Source organism: Eretmochelys imbricata, chromosome 4, assembly GCF_965152235.1.
Source record: "Eretmochelys imbricata isolate rEreImb1 chromosome 4, rEreImb1.hap1, whole genome shotgun sequence".
In the NCBI taxonomy this organism is placed as follows: domain Eukaryota; kingdom Metazoa; phylum Chordata; order Testudines; family Cheloniidae; genus Eretmochelys; species Eretmochelys imbricata.
In genome coordinates this window covers 83674402-83693938 of record NC_135575.1, presented here as the reverse complement: position 1 = coordinate 83693938, position 19537 = coordinate 83674402, and the positions used below count along the sequence as shown (strand labels likewise).

At 41.1% G+C, this 19537-nt stretch overlaps 1 protein-coding gene across 1 annotated transcript in view; it reads right to left on the bottom strand.

Annotated features, from left to right (window-relative positions):
• Nucleotides 1–19537, bottom strand: part of SNX25 (sorting nexin 25) — a 169415-nt gene that overhangs the window by 59687 nt on the left and 90191 nt on the right. Inside the window, exon 7 of the mRNA XM_077815548.1 lies at nt 12972–13162. Coding sequence (XP_077671674.1) covers nt 12972–13162 — 191 coding nt within the window. The remainder of the gene's footprint in view (nt 1–12971; nt 13163–19537) is intronic.

Sequence of the window (19537 nt, the reverse complement as noted above, 5' to 3'; positions counted from 1 at the left end):
GCAGAGCCATAGGCCATTATCTTTGAAAACTCATGGCGATCGGGGGAGGTCCCGGATGACTGGAAAAAGGCTAATGTTGTGCCCATCTTTAAAAAAGGGAAGGAGGAGGATCCGGGGAACTACAGGCCAGTCAGCTTCACCTCAGTCCCCGGAAAAATCATGGAACGGGTCCTCAAGGAATCAATTCTGAAGCATTTAGAGGAGAGGAAAGTGACCAGGAACAGTCAGCATGGATTCACCAAGGGCAAGTCATGTCTGACTAATCTAATTGCCTTCTATGATGAGATAACTGGCTCTGTGGATAAGGGGAAAGCAGTGGACATGTTATTCCTTGACTTTAGCAAAGCTTTTGACATGGTCTCCCACAGTATTCTTGCCAGCAAATTAAAGAAGTATGGGCTGGATGAATGGACTATAAAGTGGATAGAAAGCTGGCAAGATCATCGGGCTCAACAGGTAGTGATCAATGGCTCCATGTCTAGTTGGCAGCCGGTATCAAGCGGAGTGCCCCAAGGGTCGGTCTTGGGGCTGGTTTTGTTCAATATCTTCATTAATGATCTGGAGGATTGCGTGGATTGCACCCTCAGCAAGTTTCCAGATGACACTAAACTGGGAGGAATGGTAGATATGCTGGAGGATAGGGATAGGAAACAGAGGAACCTAGACAAATTAGAGGATTGGGCCAAAAGAAATCTGATGAGGTTCAACAAGGACAAGTGTAGAGTCCCATGCACCGCTACAGACTAGGGACCGAATGACTAGGCAGCAGTTCTGCAAAAAGGACCTAGGGGTTACAGTGGACGAGAAGCTGGATATGAGTCAGCAGTGTGCCCTTGTTGCTAAGAAGGCCAATGGTATTTTGGGATGTATAAGTAGGGGCATTGCCAGCAGATCGAGGGATGTGATTGTTCCCCTCTATTTGACATTGGTGAGGCCTCATGTGTGTCCAGTTTTGGGCCCCACGCTACAAGAAGGACGTGGAAAAATTGGAAAACGTTCAGCGGAGGGCAACAAAAATGATTAGGGGACTGGAACACATGACTTATGAGGAGAGGCTGAGGAAACTGGGATTGTTTAGTCTGTGGAAGAGAAGAATGAGGAGGGATTTGATAGCTGCTTTCAACTACCTGAAATGGGGTTCCAAAAAGAGGATGGATCTAGACTGTTCTCAGTGGTAACAGATGACAGAATGAGGACTAATGGTTTCAAGTTGCAGTGGGGGAGGTTTAGGTTGGATAATAGGAAAAACTTTTGCACTAGGAGGGTGGTGAAGTACTGGAATGCATTACCTAGGGAGGTGGTGGAATCTTCTTCCTTTGAGGTTTTTCAGGTCAGGTTTGACAAAGCCCTGGCTGGGATGATTTAGATGGGGATTAGTCCTGCTTTGAGCAGGGACGTGATGCTGGCTTCTTCCAGGGGTGCCAATCCCACAGGCCAGATCCAAAGCCCTGATGGGCCGAATCCAGCCCGCAGGCCGTAGTTTGTCCACCCCTGCGCTAGATGCTCATGCTCATTTGGTTATCTACCAGGACCCCTGAATCCCTTTCAGCGGCTCTGCATTCCAGGATAGAGTCCCCCATTTGGTAAGTGTGACTACATTCTTTTTTCCTACTTGTGACCTTTCATTCGGCTGTATTAAAATGCATGTTGTTCATATGACCCCACATTACCAAGCAATACATATCCATCTGCAAAGCTGATCTGTCCCTATTATTTACTATTCCTCCAATTTGTGTGTCATCTGCACATTTTACCAATGATTTCATATTTTCTTACAAATAATTGATAAATATATTGAATTAATCACTGGAACAATTTACTAAGGGTCATGGTAGATTCTCTACCACTGACAATTTTTAAATCAAGATTGGATGTTTTTCTAAAAATATATGCCCTGAATTATTTTGGGGAAGTTCTACAGCCAGTGCTGTGCAGAAAGAAGTCAGACTGGATGATCACAATGGTCCCTTCTGGGCTTAGAATCTATGAATACCACTGGACCAATAGCTCTGGGACCCCACTAGAAATGCCCACTGTGGATGGCTTTTTCCTCATTTACAATTACTTTTTAAGATCATTCAATTAGCCAATTTTTAATCCATTGAATATGAGCTACACTGGCTCTGTACAGTACTAATTTATTTTTAATGAGAATGTAGATACAAGTATACTTACTTATTTTAAATACCTGAGAATGAAATTGAGATTTGTAATGATTATTTATTATTTTATTACAGTAGCCCACACTGAGCTCATAGCTTTGGGGTTTAAAAATATTGCATAAAGGGCCAAGGCATCAATGACAGGGTAACAATTAAGTCACGTGCTCTGCATCTAGATTATTTATTGAAATCAACTGAAGTGTTTTGCATGGAACAGTCTTGGAGGGGTCACACACCATTCTGGGAAGTCTTAAGGCTTAATCCTGCTAACAGATTCATAAGGCAGATCTTTCTGACCACTTGGAACCAATGGATGGAACCCTTTCTAGAACCAGATACTAAGGCCTCACTTCCTGGACACTACAGTGCTAATAAGCGATGGTCACATAAACACCACCCTATACCGGAAACCTACCGACCACTATACTTACCTACATGCCTCCAGCTTTCATCCAGACCACACCACACGATCCATTGTCTACAGCCAAGCTCTACGGTACAACCGCATTTGCTCCAACCCCTCAGACAGAGACAAACACCTACAAGATCGCTATCAAGCGTTCTTACAACTACAATACCCATCTGTGGAAGTGAAGAAACAGATTGACAGAGCCAGAGGAGTACCCAGAAGTCACCTACCACAGGACAGGCCCAACAAAGAAAATAACAGAACGCCACTAGCCATCACCTTCAGCCCCCAACTAAAACTTCTCCAGCGCATCATCAAGGATCTACAACCTATCCTGAAGGACGACCCATCACTCTCACAAATCTTGGGAGACAGGCCAGTCCTTGCTTACAGACAGCCCCACAACCTGAAGCAAATACTCACCAGCAACCACACACCACACAACAAAATCACTAACCCAGGAACCTATCCTTGCAGCAAAGCCTGTTGCCACTTGTGTCCACATATCTATTCAGGGGACACCATCATAGGGCCTAATCACATCAGCCACACTATCAGAGGCTCGTTCACCTGCACATCTATCAATGTGATATATGCCAACACATGCCAGCAATGCCCCTCTGCCATGTACATTGGCCAAACCGGACAGTCCCTACGTAAAAGAATAAATGGATACAAATCGGATGTCAAGAATTATAACATTCAAAAATCAGTCGGAGAACACTTCAATCTCTCTGGTCACTCTATTACAGACCTAAAAGTGGCAATTCTTCAACAAAAAAACTTCAAAAACAGACTCCAACGAGAGACTGCTGAATTGGAATTAATTTGCAAACTGGACACCATTAAATTAGGCTTGACTAAAGACTGGGAGTGGATGGGTCATTACACAAAGTAAAACTATTTCCCCATGTTTATTTTTTCCCCCTACTGTTCCTTACACGTTCTTGTCAACTGCTGGAAATGGCCCACCTTGATTATCACTACAAAAGGTTTTTTTTTCTCTCCTGCTGGTAATAGCTCACCTTATCTGATCACTCTCATTACAGTGTGCATGGCAACACCCCCATTGTTTCATGTTCTCTGTGTATATAAAATCCCCCTACTGTATTTTCCACTGCATGCATCTGATAAAGTGAGCTGTAGCTCACAAAAGCTTATGCTGAAATACATTTGTTAGTCTCTAAGGTGCCACAAGTCCTCCTTTTCTTTTTGCAGATACAGACTAACACGGCTGCTACTCTGAAACCTGATCTTATAAAGGTACTCATCACTGAGTTGCCCACTCTGTCTACCCCGGTCACTACACAGTTAGTGCTATGCTAGCCAACTAAGTTGCTTTACTGATTGGGAAAATTGGGAGCTACTTAGTCACCCCAGTTCAGCTTTTTAAGTAAAATGAAAGAATGGCCCAGCTGTCTCTGAGATCCCCAATGGTATGAGCTCCCTGAGTCAGAAGAAGGATGCTTTTTCCCTTTGAAATTTGGCTGCCTATTTCCAAGAAGACCATAGTGTTCCTCCTTCCACCCTGCACAGTGCATCGTGCTTTGCAGAGAGATTCAGAACAAGTCCACCTGCACCCAGGGAATTCATGAGCGCTGTCTCCACAGTGGGCAAGAAGCCCAGGAGTCTTCCTTGAAGAATGGCCACATGACAAGCATAGAGCTGAGCAATGCACTTCAAAGGGAAAAGCACCATTCCTTTTCTTGTTCATTCACTGACCTCATCGGTGACATGCAGACAACTAAGCTTCTTTTAAATTTTCCCTTTACTTAAGAAGCATTTACACTGCTCCTGAAGTAGGTTTTTGAGTCAAATCTAAATGCTAAAAGAAGCCTGTCTGCCTCAAGGCACCAGTGAGGCAAGTAGCTGAGTGTGGGTCAGAAGATTTAAAAGACTTCTTTAAAGTGTTTCTGCTGCATGGTGAGAAGTGGGAGAAAGGAAACCAACAAAGGAGATAAAAAACAAGCACCTCTACATATGTACATGCCATCATCCTAAGCGGGGCCCTGGAGGAGTACCATGCAAACTACTGATAAGCTTCTTATCACCTTTTCTTCTGAAAGGATCCCAAAGCACTTAAATTGTATTTCTATAGGAATAATTTAGCCCACCAATATGAATGCAGCATGTGTTTAGCAGCACACAACTTAAAGACATTAAAAATACTGAATCCAGTTGAAACCTGAAGAATAATGTAAGTAGAGTGAGTTGGAATTTTGCCAGGGTGCTGGGGTTATCAGCGCTCCCCATACAAAAAGTGTAATGGGGCTCTTTAATGATCAGAAGCAGTCAGGATCTTTGTTTCACATCTCACCTCCAGCATCACACAGTTCTCCTCTTAAAAAAGGGTCCTTTAGGCAATGTACCTCTCTGTATCAGCCCAATCTTTTGTCTGACTAAGCCCACTTGTTTTGGGTAACATCCAAGTGTTTCATGTTTGCCTCAGTTGCAGTGTTTATTTTTAGTCTCATTTTCAAAAATTTTCTAACTGTGCCATGTCTTCTCTACATTTTTTACAGCATAATCTTTTGGAATTGGCTAGTTCTACTTACATTAAAAAAAGCTGTCTGCATATTTAGTGAGCTGCTGTCTCTGAGCTCATGCTGTAAATTTACAGCAATCCATTTGCTTCTGTCAAAAAAAGGGCTTATTATTACAGTAATGGTCATCAGAGAATCCAGGAGGAGGACATAAATGACAGTTCTCAGACTAGTCCGTGGGCTCAGCTGTAGTGCTCTGCATTGGCATATTGCATGCCCCTCCAATCTCTTTCACCTAGAAGGGCAGTGGCTGCAATGGAAGAGCAAGGAACGTGGGTATAAAAAGCAAGCAATCCTACAGAACGTAGACAAGAATTCAGAAGTGAATGGGGAGAAAATGCCATCCAAAAAAAAAAAAAAGTTCTCGTCTATTAGAGTCCCTAAAACGGACACTCATTCCTTCTATTTTTTTTTTTATTTCTATTGTGTGTGAATTCAGTAATTGTGAAGCTACTCAGCTGAAAAAACAGAGCACGTCACTCTCTCTCCAGGATTATCTATAGAAGCTGGTACAGCACAGGCAGCAAATTAGACTGAATGCTGCATCGATCCGGACATGGTGGAACCACCTCCGGAAGGAAAGAGTAATTCAGTCTCTTATGTTCATCCAATCATTGGCCTGTCTGCTAAAATTACCAGCAATGGGGACAATTATTAAACATTAAAACCTGAAAGTAGTAATTTATAGCTCTGCTGTGGGACAACCTGTTGTAATAAATACCCTTTCACAGTGGCAGTTATGTCAGCTTGACACGAGTTTGCATATGACTCCATAGCTGTTGTCATCTTAAATGTTATTTATGAAGACTGCACCTTTGTAATTAGCAATTGAAAGTGCAAAATGACATCTGTGTGTTTAAAACAATCTAACCGTGTTTACTTAGAAAAAGTCAGTTATCTGGTTTTATTTCTGTGGCAAGATGAGATATTTAAATAACTGTTCCTTTCCAATAATTCCTTTGTTGTTGTTGTTGTTAACCATCTGGAATATCCTGCAATCAAGATACTGTGCATTTTATCTGTTATTTAAATAACCGTTACTGTCCCAACTGATTAGATCCTTCTAAGTATTCTGGGGCATAATCCAAGCCAAGGACATAATTTAATGTCAGAAGAAAACTAGTCAGAAACTTTACATATTAGATTATGATTTGCCATTCTGCAGCCTAACACCACAAAAAATGATGATCCTCCAAAGCAGTTCAGTCTTAAATTTACAGTGCGTTGTTAGATTTGATTTCAAATATTTCACTGATCAGAAATATGGTCTAGGGGAATGAGCACTGGACTGCGAATCAGTTCCCCAGTTCTAATCACTCCATCAATGACATTCTGTGTCACAATCACTTAATCTTGCTACTTCTATTTACCTACCTTTAAAATGAGAATAATCCTTACCAACCAACCTCAGAGCAATTGTTCAGCGGATTAGTTGCAAACTGCTTTGTAGATGTAAGATGCCATAACAGCAAAATATTGTTAGCTAAGACGCATGGTCACTTCATCCATCACAAAGGTAAGATCATTATTGGCTTTTAATTATCAAAAATACTAGAGAAAATTCTTGAAGTTTAAGAGATCTGATGAAACCTCAGATAGTCTACTTCAAAACAACTCAACGTGTCTATTGTGTTTTTCATCTCTTTTCTCATTCCTTATTAAAGAAGGTATACAAATGAAAGAACAATCTTTGTTCCTTACGAGTGCACCAGTTTCTACACACGCTTGGTCTCTACCTTACTAAATGATAATAGTTAGCTCTTCTGTGGCGTAGTGTTTCTATCTTTAGATTACAAAGATTTACATTTTACAGATGGGGAAGCGGAGGCAAAGAGGGCGAAGTCACTTTTTTAGGGTCACTGAGTAAGTCACTGGCAGAATTGGAACTAGAACCCAAAGGGCTCGGTTCCCAGTTCAGGCCCATCTATCCACTGGACCATGTTACCTCCCTAAATTGTAATTCCTTCATGGTACAATAATTTCTACAGCAAGTCAATCATGATGCCATAGAAAATTAGGACTTCAAGCAAAAAAAAGAACCACTGACAGTTTAAATCTTAAGAAGCAGATTGCATGAAAACACACAAGTGAATAAAGAATAAGGTAAGAAATACTGACGAATGATATTCAGTTTTTTCATAAGGCATCAGTAAAGGAGCTCTTTAAAAAAGTCAAAGGTGAACAAAAATATCAATATTTTAATCATCATTCATCACAATAAATGACAAGGAAGTAGATTTTATGACTGAGCTAAATGTTCATGATTATTTTGCAGGACTGGACTACAACATACATACAATTCAAGACCTATACTGCTGAGAATCCCTATGTTCGCACTACACTATCCTTCCGTTTTGAAGAGACAGGATATTGCACCCTGCTTTGAAATGTTCCGTGAGGGATTCCTGTATGTTTCAGTATCACTGTTGCTCACTATCAACCCTGATTAGAGGATAGACGGAAGTTACTCTGGCACACATACACATTTGGGTCACGTGCACATCCTCAAACCAACATACATTGAGTAGATCTAATCTTAGAACTATCGGCCTCAACGGTGACCCTTTAAGCCTTTTTAACTCTGAAGCAGCTTCAAGGTTGAGGAGAAAACTAAGCAGCAACCTTTATCTCTGCTTGAAGACAATGGTTAAAGCAAAGTACACAGAACTTTTTGTCCCTCGCAATTCTGAACAACCCAAGACCTGGTGATTATACAGTAGGTGAGACAAATGTGAAATCATTATTTTATTGTGAACTGTTAATCCAACGTGCCCATGGCCTGCCCAGTGCTATTTGTAGGGCTCTGTACTACAAATTAAATGCAACAGTACTTAAAAACAAAAAAAACTAGAAACCTTGAAGATTCTCTGAAGTTTGTATATTGACCTACAAGTAAAATGCATGTGTTTTATGACCAGCCTTGCTTTTGCTGTCAGAGAAGTGAGCATAATTTTGGATCTTCGTCTTTTTCATTCCTTTAATCTACAACACAAGTACTACTACACAATAGACCATGGTTTCCCCACATACACACTGACCTATTCATGAAACAATGAAGTATAGCTAGTAGCTGTTTCCTGAGCTATAGCAGACTTTGTGCTTTAGAGAAGAGTGCTACCAGAGGAGAGTTTAGTGAACAGAAATCTAGTTGCTATGAGGGTTTTCTGACAGGAGGATGGTATTTATAGTCTGGTAAGATGTCTTCTGTTTTGATACCCTCCCTTTTTTAGGAAACAGAAAAATAGAAAGTGAATGATACTGGAAAGATACCCCCATGATGCAAGTTAATAATCATGACATGATCCCACGTAAAGGATATTGTTTGTACCTTGATTACAATAATGCATTGTTTAAAAAAGCAAATCATCAATACCTTAAAAACCTTTGACTTTGTGGCAATAGATAGACCCACTATATTGACTAGCAATCAAGGATTACTGAACATTTACCATTTAAGGAGCTCTGGCTATTTTCCCTACCATTTACTCTGGGAAGAAATCCAAGCAAAACACATACTTTCAGACTAACACATTACTTATCTGCCGTGATCTTTTTTACTTTAGCATATACAAGAGGCAATGAGGGAGGGAAAGGGATAAGAGTTTTAAGCCCTTTTCCTTTATACCATCCTTACAGGTTATCCAGATATAAAGATAACTTGTGACAAATAGCATGAGGAAAAGACGCTGGAGTATCAGAAATCACAATCAAAGTGTGGTCACTTACAACAAAGAATCAATGTATATACCTTGTCTGTGGTGGAGGCAAGCTAATTTTTTCTCTTCCACTACAATTTCCACTCAGCCATGATCAGCAGAACAGTTGTGCAGTCAGGTTGTCTTTGCCTGAGAGCAAACTCAAATGGTTTCTGGCTGCAAGGAGTTTTTCATCCATTTTGTAGTTTGATTGAAATCAAGACTGCAAGTGCTCCATGGACCACTGGTGGTTCACAGAACACAGTTTGGGAATCAATCAGCTAAAGACTCTGTACAACACTCCTTCTAGATAAGACAAAGTAACTACTGTGCAGAGTGCAGCTTACAGATGATGTAAATCATTTCTTCAATGAATATTAGACAACAGGAACTTGATCAGACTACTGCATTGCTGTGCAGGTGTAATTTTTTTAGAAAAAGGATAAAGATCTTAAATAGATTATAAAGGGTACATTATATTCTACCTTAATTCAAAGGTCATACTTTTCTGGAACCAAATATCATAAGCAATATAGCAGAAGGGTCAGTGTGATGTTTCATTCCATATTCTTTATGAAAATATGCTTATGATATAAATATGACATAACTGAGATGTACTGTATGCAAGATGGGTCTTGTAAGGTATCATTGGAAAGGTTATGATTTACTGACTGTGATTATTCAATTTGTATGCCTGTATCATTTCTGTATCTGAAGTTAGGAATATTGACTATGTATCTGTATTTCAACTATGCTACTTTGGATGATGCCCACTGCTAACACTTCAGGTACAACAATGGAAAAGCCAGACAGGGCTCATGGCCCATCAGTGAGGACAATGGACTGTGAAAAGGCTTGGCCTTCCTGCGGATGCTCCATACTGCCAGGGACTCCTAGACGTTGTGATACTACCGAGTCAGGTGGTCTTGTCACCGGATACTAAACATTACCTGGGACTTCTTGTAACTTTCCACTGAAGAGAAGGGGGGGTCAAGTTTGGGAAACACAGGATTCCTGCCTTATGTAAATCCTATTTAAGGGTGGGGAGGAAGGCAAACGAGCCTCCTCTCCATGGCTGTCTGCCCAAGAAGAAAGACTGCTAAAGCCACCTGAAGAGAAGGCAAGGGGGAGTCCAGACTGAGACAGGGGTCTAGTCTGAAAAGGAATATAACTGGAACTCTGAACCACAGAAACATTGCAAAGTGCCTGCAACAATATCTATGGTGAGAAATACTATTTGTAACCAATTTCTTTGGTGATACTAGCTGTGTGCACGTTTGATTTTATTTGCTTAGTAATCTGCTTTGTTCTGTTTGTTACCCCTTTTACCACTTAAAATCTGCCTTTTATAGTTAATAAAATTTGTTTGGTTTAATAATAAACCTGGTTTATGTAATTTCTAACTGAGGGGGACAAGAAGCATGCACACCTCTCTCCACATTGAGGGAGGGGGTGAATTTAATAAAACCTTTGGGTTTGTACCCCTTAAAAGGAGCAAGCATCAGAGTGTTGGAGCAAGTCCCTTAAGCTGAGTCTTCCCAGAGCTGATCTGCAGCGGTGTGTGGCCCTGCCTGTGTGTGTGTTAGAGGAGGCTTTAATAGCCTGGCTCAGCAAGACAGGTAAAAGGGAGCCCATACTGGCAGAACAGGTAGACTCAGTGGTATCTCAGCACATCAGGTGGATTCCCAAGGGGTCCAACCCATCACAGTCAGTATCCCAGCTAACTACAAAAGACTGATTTAGCCAACATCTAGTTAAAAACACACCCGTTTACGTTCAAATTCAGGGCCTAGCCAGAGCAATCAGATTCAGGTCCATGCAGTAAGATGTTTGTATATTGACCTACAAGTAAAATGCAGCTGTTTTATAACTAACATTGCTTTTGCTGTGAAAGAACTGAGCATAATTTTTTCTTTTAGCTTTTTCATGCCTTTAATCTATAATATGAGAACAGGAACCCTGACTTCACTTCCAAACTAATTCTATAACTGAAGTATTTATTAAAATGAGGACATTTACTGGAAATACGACACCTCTATCCCACCAAAGAGGAAGGTTGTGTGGCAGTGACAAAAGTATAATTCTAAGCTATTAGTCAACTCATTCTTCATTTAAATAGTACAACATACTCCTCAAGTCCATTAGTCTAGTTCAAGCATCTACAACATACTTCAATATTACCCCAAATTCAGCAATAAATGTCTGTTCTTGAAATACTGTAATAGGAAAAAAGCAAACGTGGTGTTTCATATACATTTATTGGCTATTCTTTAAACAATGTAGTACCTTAAAAGGCTACTGGAATGACCAGCCTCTCTCTCTCTCTTTTTTTTTTTTTTTTTTTTAAAGAAAGGTGCGGGTCACAGAGAGTAATAAGCCAATATTAATTCACTTTGTTAAATAAAAACAAAATAAAGAGAAGCCCTGCCACATGCTGGATATTTCTACCTATGTCCTCAGCAGGGGCTGGCCCAATATCTGGGGCAGTGCTGGCTACTTGTAAATAAAGTTTGAACTGCTGCTATTGCTAAGATGGAGAGAGCACACAGGGAAGCACTGCCAATAAAAGTGGGCTCCCTCCCAGAGCTGAGCTATGCAGTCTAACCCCACCAGTGGGCATCTGATCTACAACCAAGGATTCTATGCTGTGCTTCTCTTCTGCCCAGCTTAGGGGGGTGGAGGGGGGAATTGTTGGGTCTTGTCCTTTCGGAATATCGAAGGCTTAGAGATGGACAGTTCTAGTTCAGCTCTGGTACTGCTGCTGCCACCACCAACATGGCAAATACCTATGATTGACAGCGGCTTTACTCCTGGGAGTAGAGTCATTAATTTAAAATGAGAATGCTCACATTCACCATTGTTTGCAGGAGCTGACCCACAGTTAACAATACCCAGCTGTGGGTAGGGCACCCCCTTAGAAGAGGTAGAAGTGATTTGTGGGCCTGTAAAACAGGTTACATTAACAACAGGATCTCTCTGCTTCTGAAATAGATCAAGACTGGCCTACCACTTCCTATGACAGATGCTTTTCTATAAACATATTTTAAACAGGAAGGAAAAAGAAAACAAACCCTTTTCCTCTGAGACTTTAGCTTTTTACTTTTCTACACTTACTATAAAATGGTATATTGCCATCTCAGTAAAAATTATTTTCCAGCAATGGAATTTTTTTTCTGATCCTCAACCAAGTTACAATTATTACAACGATTTAATGAACTTAAAAAGACACCTGCATAAAGACTAACAGTTCTCTCTCTCTTACTTACATTAAAAAAAATGTAGTATTTTATATTTAACTGCAATATTCCAATTACTGATCTTAGTCCAAAGGGCACAGAAAGTAGAGTACATAAATTATTAGCCCTATTACACTTTATTATCTAAGATAATAAACTGGAACTTTCATTTTTGTAGCTGTTGGGTAATGCAACAACATATTTCCAAGACCTACTGTACAAAGATGTTGAGATTTCTGATTTAGTCACTAGTCTTATTAAACCTCTTCCATAGTGGTTGCTCTTGAAAAATGCCAGTTGCCTTAGACAACTAAGAAAAGGAGTACTTGTGGTATCTTAGAGACTAACCAATTTATTTGAGCATAGCTTTTGTAAGCTACAGCTCACTTCATCGGATGCATCGTGAGCTGTAGCTCACGAAAGCTTATGCTCAAATAAATTGTGTAGTCTCTAAGGTGCCACAAGTACTCCTTTTCTTTTTGCGAATACAGACTAACACGGCTGCTACTCTGAAATTAGACAACTAAAATATTCAAGGTATTTCTTATAATAAATATAGGGAGGACCAAGGAATATTGCAGATATGGAGGTAATCTTATAAAGACCACCACTGTAAGTGTGTCTCAGTCTGCTGTATAGGGCAAGTCTCAAAATTTAGCAATCTCATGAGCTGAAGAACCCGTTATGAAGTTCTATATACAGACAATACCAGTACCATGTATTTAACACATTACAATGTATTTTGCAAGGTAACTATTACCATAATTTCCCAACACTGAAACGAATATAACATGAAACAATTGCACTAACATGTTTCCCTTGGATAATGCTCATTCATAATTAAAAGTGACGTATAAAGTGATCAAACACTAACAAACACCTGGAAAATTTTCATTCTAGCCTTATACACACTGTGTAATACTTACCTTCTGGCTCTGAAGGCCATCACCCTCATCAGAGATACCATCCTCCTGCTGGTCATAAGCTGGACCTCCTAGAAGCCTTATTCTCTTCTCACACTGCTTCTTTGCCACAGTCAGCTGATTAATGTACCTTTTTACATTGCGAGCCCTCAAGAGGTCAGCTTTCATTGCAGCAGTTTCTTTACCTTTAGTATCTATGATAAACAGCAGAGAAGTAAGAAGTTATCTTTCACAACAGAAAACTTCAGATTACAAGTTTCTGAAGTGTTTGTCATTCAACGTGTAACTGGATATTGAAGTAAAAATGCTTCTAAAACAGACAGGTGGCTAATAGAGTATGTTCTGGGATATCTCCACTAACATAGCAAGTATACATATAAAATAGTTAAGAGAAAAATCATGCAAATATACAAAGTATTTAAACACAACTCCACATATCTGTCATCTGACCTCATCCAGCACTGTGTTTCTGTTATTCCAGTATCTACTTAAGAGACGGACTTGCTGGCTGAAACCCACTCAAAACAAAGTCCTTTAAGACTATACCAAGACTGGAAAATATGTTGCTAAATTTGCGATGACATGGGAAAAATATTTTAAAAATTCAACAGAATGAGGCCTGTGCATAAAGCATAGGCATTCAGAGTGCTTCAAGTTTCCACACTTCCTCATTGCACCTTCTCCGTAGTTTTTAAAATGCCTAGTTAAAAACACAGATAAAAACCAGCACTGAAAATTATTCCTGTTCTATGCCTGAATGTGAACAACTCCTGCAAATCCATTCTGTTTCCTAAAAGGTACAATGCTGTTGCTCAATCACAAAACTTCTTATACTTGTGCAGGCACGTAACATGAGCTCTGCAGCAAGCTACATGGACAATTCAGGTCGTACACAACTCAGGATTAAGCCAGTATTCAGGGATGAATGGTCAGTTCTTTATTCATTTGGCCATGTTTTTATAATGTGGGAATACTAGAAAATCCAGTTATAGAGATGAATATAGTGTTTTATTTTTTAAAAAAACAGTTGCCTCAAAGAAATAACCACATGGGAAGAAGTATACCTGCAAGTGTGCCACAGGGAAAGCCCGTATGAATGATTTTAAACTCACATTTTCAATTAGGTTTCAAATACATTAAAGATTCATCTTACGATCGGAGTATTATTTTTGTCTACTTTAAAAAAAAACAGAAAGACTTCCACCTACCTTCATTATATAATAATATTTACATATACACATAGTGATGGTGGATGGGAGGCTTTCTGGGTTAACCAAACATATACACACACAAAAATACGTATATATATCCAGGTTTCAGAGTAGCAGCCGTGTTAGTCTGTATTCGCAAAAAGAAAAGGAGTACTTCTGGCACCTTAGAGACTAACAAATTTATTTGAGCATAAGCTTTCATGAGCTTGATGAAGTGAGCTGTAGCTCACGAAACCTTATGCTCAAATAAATTTGTTAGTCTCTAAGGTGCCACAAGTACTCCTTTTCTTTTTACATATATATCTGTGTGTGTGACATAGAGACAGGCAGCCATAGATCTGGAGCTGCTCTATCATAATTTGTCTGAATATTATATGTTGCCTGGCTATTGGGGAGTTTTCTATATGACTGTGTTGGTTTAATCTCAGCAAGAGTTTGTCTGGAAAAAAAAACAGGCAGGCAGGAAGGAAAAGAATAGCTCAAGACAGCCATCTCTCAAACACTTAGTAGTTGTTAATGAACAGCAAGAGAACTATTAGCCTTTGATAATTTTACCTCCACCTCAAGCCACCCTACAAAGCTGATTTTGACCAGGATAGGAAGAGGCCAAGGAACATATAACTGTAATGGAACTTAAAAGGCCACTGTCTCAAGAAATCAATTATTTCAGGGAACCTGACAGAGACACAGCGACCCACTGTCTAGGTCACCATCACAGAATGGTAGTGTGCAAGGTCAGATTGACCTGCCTGTAGACTGTTTTGAAATCCTTTTTTCTGCAATATTTTGTTCCTACTGCTAAGATAAATAATCTTTGGCTTTAAGAAGGCTGTCTGATCATAGTATACCACTGGCCACAGACTCCCAAAGGGAAGAAATGCACATGTCCAAACTCAATAGGACCTGCTGGGTAAAAATGCTGGATATCAAGGACTGTAGCCCGGAGCCTGGTCTACGAGTGGGAGAATTGTGCAATTCCACCGTAGGATAGGTGAACACATTAGGCCAAATGCATGAGAGGGTGCACCAGAGAGACCACAAAGGGGTAGCTAGCCACGTAACTGTGGGTACGTGAAAGCAAGAACACGCATGCACGCACACAGAGGGAGAGCATTAATAAAAGGGAGGGAGGGTGAGAGAACGAGCGAGAGAGCAAACACCCATGCACATGGAGGGAGAGCATTAATAAAAGGGGTGGCAGGAAGCCTTTTATAATAATTGGTGTTGTTTTGGTGTTTGACAAGAAACATTTGGGCTGCAATCATTCAAATGGTCATTATCAGAATGTTTTTGTTTTATCTTATGGCTTGCAGTGTGAATGACAAGTGATAGATTTTAAATTCTGCACCTCCCAGTACCTGTCAAAACTCTTTGTTCATTGTACTTTTTGCAGTTTTGGTAGGGGGGCATATTGTACCTCAAGTCTTTTTCCCCCCCCTCCTCCACTTCTCGCTTTCACATATGCAGCAACTTTTAACCAGGAGAGTGAAACAATAAATTAAATGCTCTGTTGACTCATAGATAAGACTGCACACCATCGAGACAGATGGCTCATTTTTGATAGTGAATTCATTTTGTCTTCTGCTTGAATGAGTATCATCACTATAATTGACTATTTACATGGCTTCATGGATTTGCCTGACACTTGATAACACACAGTCCTTATATTCTAAGGCAGCATTTCCCAAACTTGGGACGCCGCTTCTTCAGGGAAAGCCCCTGGCGTGCCGGGCCGGTTTGTTTACCTGTCGCGTGTGCAGGTTCGGCCGATCGTGGCTGCCACTGACTGTTCCAGGCCAATGGGGGCTACAGGAAGCGGTGGCCAGTACGCTCCTCGGCCCGTGCTGCTTCCAGGAGCGGCGAACCGTGGCCAGTGGGAGCTGCGATCAGTCGAACCTGCGGATGCGGCGGGTAAACAAACCAGCCCAGCCCGCCAGAGGCTTTCCCTGAACAAGCGGCGTCCCACGTTTGGGAAACAGTGCTCTAATGTATATAGGTCATACACAGAGTAAAGGCATAAACAGGCAAAGGAAGAGGAAATAGTGGGGTGAGAAAATGGGAAAGTTCTTGCAGCAATAGCTGTGTTTATATTTTGTGTATGGGTTACAGACAAAGGAATTCAGAGGCTGCATTCATCTTGAGTGGTCTTAGGTTAACTTCCTGGGATGTTCCGTTTCATAATACAGTATTAGCATGGTTGGTAGACAGACTGTCAATGGAGAGTGACAGAATGAAGAGGAGTGGCAGAAAAGTGGTGGAAAGCAGTTTTGCAGAAGGATTTGAAGAATAAGGTGAATCAGGTGTAAGCCATGGAGAGGCCGAGTGGTGTCCTGAATGGGAAGTGACAAAAGGAGCATTAATTAACAGAGGTGTAAGTTAGTAGTATGAGAGATTCAGAAGGAACAGAAGAACAGTTATGGGATAGGGAAGCTCATGTACCCTAAGGTACAAATTCCTCTTATCTATATGGATATCTACCATTTTTAAAGAAGAGGTAGGAAACGGGAAAAAAGGAAAAAATGTGTCTGAAATAATTACTAATGCAGACAGTTTGCATGGATGATATAACTAATATGTACAGGTGCAGATTTGCCTGAGATACTCTGTTCTGTCTGTATGTGAATGGTGGAAACCAGTCCAAAGAAACAGACATTAAAATGGATACAGATGGCAAAACCCAAGTAGGCTACAGTAAGATACGAAGCCATTATCACCACATGCTGGTGGCTTGTGCTTCTTCTCTTCTGCCCTATCATTTAGGGGCAACTGGCGAAGATCTTGATCTTGTGGGGTTCTCTGGGGACAATTCAGAGAGAACCTAGTACTCAAAAATTCATGCTGCACTCTAGAAAAAGGGAGACTTCCCCTTTCAAAAGTTTAAAATCCAGGAAGTGAGAGTCCCATATTACAAAATGGCAGTTACCTCCCCCAGAAAACATATATAGTTGAACATAAAGGAAACAACTTAAAATTTGCCGATAATCAGGAGAAAGGTCAATGACCACATGGGGACATCACCTGGGGAAAACAGGTCAAGGAGAGAAAAACATGTTTGTTTCAAGTACTCCTCTTGAAAGATTTTTGCCCCATCCCTGCCCCTAACAGCATACAATGCGTGTTAAAATGAAAGGAATTGAAAGTTTTTTATTTTAAAAAATATGGGTGAATGTTGTCAATTCTACAGGATTACAAGTGTGCCGTGTTTCTACATGCAAAGGGTGGGGGAGCAGAAACTAGAAGTAAAAGAAGTGAAGCTGGCTGGAAAATTTTCAAAGTACTTTTTCATCAGACTTTGCAAGACATTTAGATTTTAATGAATTGGCAGAGTCCTTTTGATTTCAATGAAGCCATTTCAGAACTAAGCAAAATAAAAACAACGTATTTTATTTAATTTAGACTTTCCTGTTTCATTTTAACTTGATGCTGGAAAATTCCTTTTCAGTGCAGTGTGTTAGTCACACTTGGCACATGTTCTTTCACTCAACGAATGCGTATCGGTTCAGTTTATCTACATGAACTCCCAAGTTGGTTAAAAATGACTGACTGACTCCAGAAAGGTTTCTTCTGAAATGTGACAAAGGTCTGTTATCAGGAACACCCCACGCACACCCAAAGCAGGAAAAGGAGGAGATGCTAAACAAAGCCCAGCTGTTGTGTTGTTGGTATCAGTATTATAACACATGGAGATGTGTACTACGTGCTCCAGGGAGCCAGGACTGTGCAGTTGGAGTAAGGGAAGTGGCGTTATAGGCCCTGGCACCATGTAACAAAGAAACAGTTATTATATTACCTTATTAACTGTTAGAACAACACAAACAACTATTTTGGGGACTGAAGGCGTTGGGAGGAGGTATATATAAACCAAACTTTAAGAAAAGGAGATTGGCTGGGACGCCTCCTCTTCCCTGGGTGGAACCAGGGGAAGATCGTTCAGCCAGACTAGCCATGGGAACCAGCTGGGCTGTAGCATCAGCCCATCACTTCAGGAACCTCTTCTGCTGTTCCTGAAACTGTTCCTGTGGAGGTGCTCCTGGGTCTCCACTTTCCCGAACTATGACCACCTACTGCCACAGTACCCCAGTGTGAACCTGCAGCTCACTCCCGCCCCACGGAGAGAAGCTCACTCACCTGCTCCCTCCCAGCTTGCAGGCACAGCCACAGGCAGTACCACACCTCCAGGAAAAGACCTAGACGAGGCTCTGGCAGCTGTACCTGGGCACACAAGGAAGCTGAATCTGGGGAATCAGCCCAATGTTAGGGTAGCAGTATAGGGCTGGCAATTCGGGGACAGGGCCCTCAAGGCACTCCCCACCACCTCTGGCTGCTGCCTTCTTCAGGCGGACCACAGGGCACTGATCCCAGACTGCCTCCCCTGTGAGGTGCCAGGGTCCCCTGCCCTACCACAGAAAAGTGCTCCCATACACTACTCCAGGCACTGCTGCCATTCCAATGAGACACTTCCTCCTCTACCTCCTCCTTCCCTCTCTCCCACCTGACCCTCCCCACTCTTCTCACTCATCCTAGGCAAAAAAAAAAAAATTATTCTTAAAGTCAGTCAGTCCTACCATTAACATTTCCAACAGCGGAAACATTAAAAGAAGTTCCCACTAGGGAACTTTTAGTTCATGCCAGCAGGGTTTATGTGGACCAGTTAGTGGGCAACATGGGAGTGCACTTCAGAAATCACACTCCTGTAGCGCGCAGGGATGCTCCGTGTTGATGTGCCCAAAGTCAAATACCTTACAGAAGTCCAAGTCTGCAATGTCAGCAAATAGAAGACTTTACTCCCGCCCTTCCTGTTATTTCCTTACAATATTAGATGCTCCACTTATTGTTCTAAAATCTGGACAATTAATATCACAGCAATGGATGCAATATAAAGACCTAGATAAAGACAGATAAAATTAGATATGTAGTTCTTACAAAAAGATTAACTAAATTGTATTCTACTGTTTAACGAACAGAATCATAGAATCATAGAATATCAGGGTTGGAAGGGACCCCAGAAGGTCATCTAGTCCAACCCCCTGCTCGAAGCAGGACCAATTCCCAGTTAAATCATCCCAGCCAGGGCTTTGTCAAGCCTGACCTTAAAAACCTCTAAGGAAGGAGATTCTACCACCTCCCTAGGTAACGCATTCCAGTGTTTCACCACCCTCATAGTGAAAAAGTTTTTCCTAATATCTAATCTAAACCTCCCCCACTGCGACTTGAGACCATTACTCCTCGTTCTGTCATCTGCTACCATTGAGAACAGTCTAGAGCCATCCTCTTTGGAACCCCTTTTCAGGTAGTTGAAAGCAGCTATCAAAACCCCCTCATTCTTCTCTTCTGCAGACTAAACAATCCCAGCTCCCT